This window comes from Euleptes europaea, chromosome 8 (assembly GCF_029931775.1).
Source record: "Euleptes europaea isolate rEulEur1 chromosome 8, rEulEur1.hap1, whole genome shotgun sequence".
NCBI classification, from domain to species: domain Eukaryota; kingdom Metazoa; phylum Chordata; class Lepidosauria; order Squamata; family Sphaerodactylidae; genus Euleptes; species Euleptes europaea.
The window spans coordinates 32,964,000-32,971,128 of record NC_079319.1 but is presented as its reverse complement, the minus strand read 5'-3'; the positions used below and the strand labels follow the sequence as shown (position 1 = coordinate 32,971,128).

At 40.7% G+C, this 7,129-nt stretch overlaps 1 protein-coding gene across 4 annotated transcripts in view; it reads right to left on the bottom strand.

Annotated features, from left to right (window-relative positions):
* Positions 1–3,970: 3,970 nt before the first annotated feature.
* TPD52 (tumor protein D52) overlaps positions 3,971–7,129 on the bottom strand; it is a 48,427-nt gene continuing 45,268 nt past the window's right edge. For 3 of the 4 annotated variants that reach the window (XM_056854846.1, XM_056854843.1, XM_056854844.1), the window contains 3 exons: positions 6,004–6,045; positions 5,462–5,510; positions 3,971–4,237 (listed from right to left, as the gene is read on the bottom strand). In XM_056854846.1, the coding sequence (XP_056710824.1) occupies positions 4,121–4,237; positions 5,462–5,510; positions 6,004–6,045 (208 nt within the window). In that variant the 3' untranslated portion in view covers positions 3,971–4,120. The remainder of the gene's footprint in view (positions 4,238–5,461; positions 5,511–6,003; positions 6,046–7,129) is intronic. The other variant, XM_056854845.1, reaches the window with a different exon arrangement.

Below are 7,129 nucleotides of genomic sequence, written 5' to 3'. Positions count from 1 at the left end.
AGGGCTCTGCTTAAATTTAGAATGTGCCATTAAGTCTTTTGAGATGTTAGATCTTAGGTCAAAAATATTATTTTATCTTTAAAATCAATGGTTTTTTGTAAAAAGGGGGGCAGGTACTCATTTAAGGTTCACTGATTTCCACCAATTTCCCCCTCAGGACTTGGGAGAGCCCCCTTCCCTAGTCCAGTAGTCAGTACCAATTACTAAACCCTGTTTTGCAGAGGTTCCCAGTCTTTTTGAGTCTGTGGGCTCCTTTATAATTCTGTCACAGTGTAAGGGGCACAGCCAAAAAAATAACTGCCACAGGAGGCAGAGGTACGGTTGCCAGCTCTAGGTTGGGAAAAGCTGGAGTTGTTTTTTTAAGGGGAAACCTGGGGTTTGGGGATGGGACGGATCTCAAAAGGTGCCATAGAGTCCACTTTCCAAAGCAGCCGTTTTCTCCAGGGGAACTGATCTCTGTCATCTGGAGACCTGTTGTAATACCAGAAGATCTCCAGGCCCCACCTTAGGGTTGCCAGGTCCCTCTTCACCACCGGCAAGAGGTTTTTGTTGGGGGGGCGGTTGGGGGGGGTCTTCAAGGCCATAGAGTCCAATTGCCAAAGCGGCAATTTCTCCAGGTGAACTGATCTCTATCAGCTGGAGATCAGCTGTAATAGCAGATCTCCAGCTAGTACCTGGAGGTTGGCAACCCTACCCCATCTGGAAGCTGGCAACCCTAGGCAGAGCCAGCCACAGAACTGAAGTTATTGCTTACCTTCAGCCACACAGTGAAGATCCTTGTGCTGTGCTGGCAGTGGTTGCCAAAGCAATTTTAAAAAATCTGTACAGCCAATCAGAAGCCTTGCTGGGCAAAATCCCTACCAGGCCCCACCCACTTTCTAAAAACACTTGGCAGGCACCATATTGTGGACCCCTGCTGTTTAAGATTAGTGGAACACTCACCTTTGGAAAATAAACTGGGACCATTGCAAGGGTAATCTTGACCTTTCCAATCTATCGGATCGATCTATTATTTGCGGGTCACAAATCCAACAAATGCCCTGTGCTTTCTAGATCACTTAGATGAGACCCTTCACACATTTACATGGCAAGTTCTAGACATCATTGCCAAAACTCTAACTTGATGGAAAGTACACAGGTGAAGGTGTTTTAGATATCTCAGGCCCAGCTGGCTGGGTGACCTTGGGCCAGTTATGCATTCTCAGTCTGACCTACCTCAGAAGTCTGTTGTGAGGATAATATGGAGAAGAGGAGAACAATGTAAGCTGCTTTGGGTCCCCATTGGGGGGAGAAAGGCAAGATATAAATAAAGTAAAATAGAAAATGAAATAAAAATATTCATACACTTTTCCACCGATTTCCGATTTCCCCCACTTTTCCACCGATACGTTCCATGCTCTGCTCTTAATTACTACGTGTGTGTGTGTGTGTGTGTGTACTGTGCCGTCAAGTCACAGCTGTCTTATGACAACCCAGCAAGGGGCTTCCAAGGCAAGCGTCAAGCAGAGGTGGTTTGCCTTCCTCTGCAGAATCTTTCTTGGTGGTCTCCCTTCCAAGTGCCAGTCTTGCTTAGCTTCCAAGATCTGACCAGATGAGGTTATACCAATGCCACCTTCCCTCCCAATTACTATGCATACTTGGTCCTGATTCAGATTGGGGCTGGAGTGGTTTAAGTTCCCCTCCCCCAAATATGACCGGCTCTAGGGAACCACTATTCGTCGGGTTCAGGAAGTTTATGTGTAACGATGGCCAACAACGCTTTGGGAAGTTTGTTATTTATACCTAATTAAACCTAATCAAATATTTGAGCCTAGCACATGCAAAAGACAGAGCTTCGCGGGAATAACAAAGTCATGCAACTTGCTGTTTATACAGAAGACTCTGTGCCAAGCCTCTTTTAATTAATCCTGAAAAAAACTAGAAGTCAATGACCAGTTGGGCATGGAGACATTTTTTTAAATATACCTTGTTGGCATTTTGCCTCTTCTCTAATTCTGCATCTTGTAATAAAATGCATTTATGTCATAAAGTGTTTAGACAGAGGCACAGTAAGATCACATCAATCAATGCTGATGAGGATTACAATTTTAATTTACAATCACCTATTACTAAGAATTTCAGGCACTAACAGTCCATTCCTCAGGCAGGATAGTTAGTTGATAGCCAGGGATGGCGCAGCTGCACCACCTCCTGAGATGCTACCCCAGCCATAAATAAAAATTAAAAACACCTGCAAAATGGCGCATTCCCGGAGCGAAAGGACTGTGGAAGCTGCCTAAAGGCAGCTCCACCCCCCAGGAAGGCCCTCCAGATGCCGGCACAAGCTTTTGTGCTGGAAAAATGTTGGCAGAGAGGTAGCGACAGCACATGGGACTTACACTGGCAATTGGGAGCAGCACAGTAGTGCAAGTGACCCTGCGCCAACTCTGGATGGTCCATAGTAGCATGGACACCGGCGCTAAGGTCACATCAGCTCCTATGAGGTGCCGACCCCCCACTCTTAGGACTGCACGGTAAATCTGCAGTTCTATGACTTTTACCTAGAACTAAGTTCTACTGAATTCAATATAGGATCCAAGTAAATAAGCGTAATCTTGGGTTATGTGGAACATTATTTGAAAAGAGTTATCTTTCCCCCCCCCCCATACACACACACACACACACAAAATCTACTCAGTCTTTTCTATTTGAGAATACATTGCTTTTATTTTTAATGATTTTCTTTCCATTTGATTTGAGTTGCTAAACAAAGTTGTCAAGTGTAATTGTATTACAGACCTAGTTTGTGCTTGTTTGGGTGCAGGTACATAAGACATGTTTGTCCTAAATTACAATGCTTCTTTTAATAATGGGTTCAGGTTCATTCCAAGCATGGTGATTAAATGTGGAAAACAAAAACATGCTGTGATTAATGTAAGTCCTACAATATGCCAGAACATTTTCTAATATGGGCACATATAGTAGAGTGCTCTTTGCAAAGTCAGCAATAGATTTGGTTAGTCTGGTTTTTTAAAAAACATTTCTAGTTGCTTTCCAATTATTACAATATCTAAATGCAATCTTGTGTTTTCAGATTTCATATTGTTCGCCAATTTAAAAATTCAACTTCTCTGCAGGACCCTCTCCCACTCGTACAAATTTAGAAACCAGATACGTATCACCTTCATCCCAGTGTGCATTTACTTAAACGTTATGTTTACCAACCCATATGTATGTAGAAGCACTGTTGATACCATACACTTCAATCATTTAAATGGCGATTGTGGGGGGAGGATAAATGTTTAGATTAAGTGCCAGAAACAGCATGACCCAGCTTGATTACTTTCAAATCAATGAGGGAGAATTTAAAATCTTATCATTGTACTTGTTATCAGCATGATGCTTCTTAGCCACTCCATTTTCTGTGTTACTTTCAGCCTACACAGTTCATATTATCAGGCTTCATATCTGATGACTCCATTTTACTCCTGCAACAGTCAACAGTTAAAAGACAGAACTGAGTTAATCGCGCTTGCAAATTCCAAGAGCAAAATGTTTAATTGGGAACAATTAGGAAAAACACTTTATATTAATTTGTTCAAGGTAACCTCAGTAAAATAATGTATGTTAAGTGGGAACCATTTAATTCAGTGCCAGCAATTATAACCACACACACGTTATTTGGTCAAAGTTTACATTGATGAATTGAAGCCGACAGTCTTCTTCTGCCACTGGAAGATCCCGCAACAAGACCCAAAGCTTTTCATGCCGATGATTGATGAGGCCTTTTCAGTGTTGGCAGTGAAGTAAGTGGAAACAGACTTTCATGGGACATGAACCGACTGGTATTCATCGCAGCATCAAATATGTACAGTGCTGAAACTCTTAGCTTCTTAACTGTCATAGTGAATAAAATATTTCAAATACTCAAAATGTGGAAAAAATTCCCTTCCTGCAAGTAACACAGGCAGAATAGTGTCTCCAAAAAAAATACTCTGAGCCTACATGAACTACATATTAAATAGCTACAAAGCTAAGTGCTAAAGAGAAGCACGTCTTGGAAGAGTCAACAGCAGAGGTGTTGTGCTTTAGCATTTGCTTGCAGCATCTGGCAGTGGCTAGCAGGAAGTAGACTAGACAATCACGGAGTATCCTCTTCCGTCTGCTTTGTGGTAGCTTCTGTGGCACTGGCATTGGCAGCAGAGTTCAAGACCTCTCCAAAGTCACCCCCAGCAGGCTTGTTTACCCCAACCTTATACTGAAGAGATTTAGAAACTTCAGATTACTTCTTTAGAACTTCAGATTAGCTTCTTTAGAACTGCAAATACTGTTAAGTCTGGAATATTTAAGGTTATCAATTTATTGTTCTCAAGGAAGTACCCACAGTTAAGAATATACCCTTCCCCCAAGGCCCAGCAAAGTCAAACAGGGAAGAGATCAGGGGCTGCAACATTCAAGGCACAAACTAGCACGTTACGATGCATATCTACACTGTTTTATCAACTAACTAAAAGACTACCAAGGATTGCACAACTCTGAATAAGGCATTGCCCCCACTCAAGAAATCTCATTCAGCAGGCAGCTTAGTCAGCCAGACTTCTTTCCCATGTATACTTTGGTAATATTTAGTGTAATGCTTATTCTTAAAGGGCGTCTTCTCCCTCCTCCTCCCACATTTTTCCTAAGAAAAAAGCTCAGAGCAATCGTAATATTGTAGGTGTACAAAAACTGATGTGTTCCAGATAGATGAGAGCAGTATGCCTCAGATAACATCCCGGGGGTCTAGATAGATAATTTTGGTGTGCAATACAAGTTTGGCTTCCTGAGAAACGCAGTTTCACATTCATTAGTTTGCATGGCTTGTGTGTGTGTGTGTGTGGGGGGAGAACCCAGTGGATCTGTAGCATCATCTGTGGATGTTCCCAAAACCAAAATATCTTAGGAAAATCCTTATGCCCTGTGTAACACCTTGCCCACACATAAGGCTAGACCTCCTATTCCCTGCCCACCAGATGTTCACATCCAAGCTACAACACAAGTCTCTTTCTAGGGACTCATCTTCAGAAGTGAAATAGTCTAGTGTCCTTGTTATACATTTTCAGCTCCAGAGCAGAAGCCACATTAGTCTGATGCAGAAAACTCACAAGGGAATCTTGAGCAACTAGCAGATTTAATATGGCAGATTTAATAGGGCATAAAGTCTTGTAGACTAGAACCCACTTCTTTACTCTGTGCCATAATAATCGTCTTTCACGCTGATGTTTTGTATTTTTTTCTCAGACTGCTTTTACAGAAACCCATTTTATTTATTTCCTGAAACAGCATTAAACCTAAGTTCATTTTGTTGTAAAAGGAGGCATATGTACACACCACATATATTGCCAATCAATACCACAGAGTTTAATGTCTTCCACACAGAAACGGGCCACCAAGATCAACCACATTCCTTGTTTTAGAAACAGAATTGGTAGTTACAATTTACCTTTAAATTTTCAACTCTCTCTTCAAATGACTTGAAAGTTGGGGAATTCCTAGTAGGAAAAAGGTAATCATTAGCTTTTTCAGAGACAGACCAGTTAACACACACACAGAGAGAGAGAGAGAGAGAGAGAGAGAGAGATAGCAACAGGATGTTTAAAACTGCAGCTGTAGTGCTGTAACATCAGTAAGATACTCTGGAAATGCATCGTTTAGAATAGAATTTAAACTACTGCAAGGCTAATTCTATGTATTTTGATTTAGCAGTCAAGAAAACATAAGGTTGCACTGTTAGAAACATATCTCCTTTCCACACATAAAATAGTCCAATTCTGATGGCAGATTTAGGATATGTTTGGTTTCAAATACAGAATACCAAAACTGAGTAGTTTTTATCAAGATAAACCTAGCAGTCACTTCTCCCTTTCAAAATAACCAATTACAGTTTGAACCTGGTGGGATCACGCTATTCAAGGTTATCCAGTCCTCCTCAGATTGGTACACAGAAAATTTTCTTAGGTATTAATACAACTATACATACATTACCTCATAGCAGGCATGCTAATTGAATGCTGTAGACAACGTATACTGAACGGCAGCATTAAGAGAAAGGAAAATTAATCAGATTGCGAAGAGTGGCATTTGTCTCTGCCAATTCCATGCAGCAACACAGTAACATCAGAACACATGCACCGAAGAGAGTTGTTAGACATGCATCAGTTTGTCCCCATGCATGGACCAAGGACAGCAGTACCAACATTTAAAACATGCTAGTTTACGAGGAATCCTCGGCAGTTCTCCCACAGTAACTGATCAGATTTAGCCAAGAAAATGTCACAAGAATTGTTCATGTTTAAATTAGGATCAATTTTTTAAAATGCACTCAAATTTTTGCTAGAGCTCGTGCATATGGACAAGATTTTTAACTTTAATATGCTTTTCATCTAGCTTTTGTTACCTTCTCATCTAGCCTTTGTTACCTTCTCAATTATGATAAGAGTGCTCTTAGGGCTTGTGCATAAAGAGGGTGACCACCACAGACACCCTTGTTGGGTACATTGCACCCTGGATATCACAGAGAGGTTTCAGGGCAAGAGGCAGCCAGCTTGAGGAAGGGCAATATCCAACATCTTCCATTGAATGCTGTATATAAGGATATGTTTATTTTATAAATACAGCTAATCATATCTACAATTAATTTGCTATAATGACTAAATACAACTAATCATATCTACAATTAATTTGCTATAATGACTACAGTACTGATATACTATGGAAATGTTTAAAAAATGTTATCAAAATGTGCTTCTTGTCTTGTCTTCTTATCCTTTCCCTAGATTTAACAGCCATTGGCTATTCATCACACTTAAAAAGGGAGGGGGGAATGAAGATTATTTTTTTCTTAACACTATGAAGAGAAAAAGTGCCACATCTCTCACACAATTCACCAATTGATAGCAGACAACGCAGTATCCGCTTCTCAGAATGTGTCATCAGCTGTTTTATCTAGGGAGTGATATGCTTATTTTGTGCAATATTTTTTTTTAACAATCTAAAGCAATGTGGGCTATGGAGACTACTTGATCTGGACAAAATGGGCATTTGTGTCCTTCTGCAATAATTTTATGGTATCTTCTTTGTGTCTCGGCTGATTCTAAGGCATTACACCTTG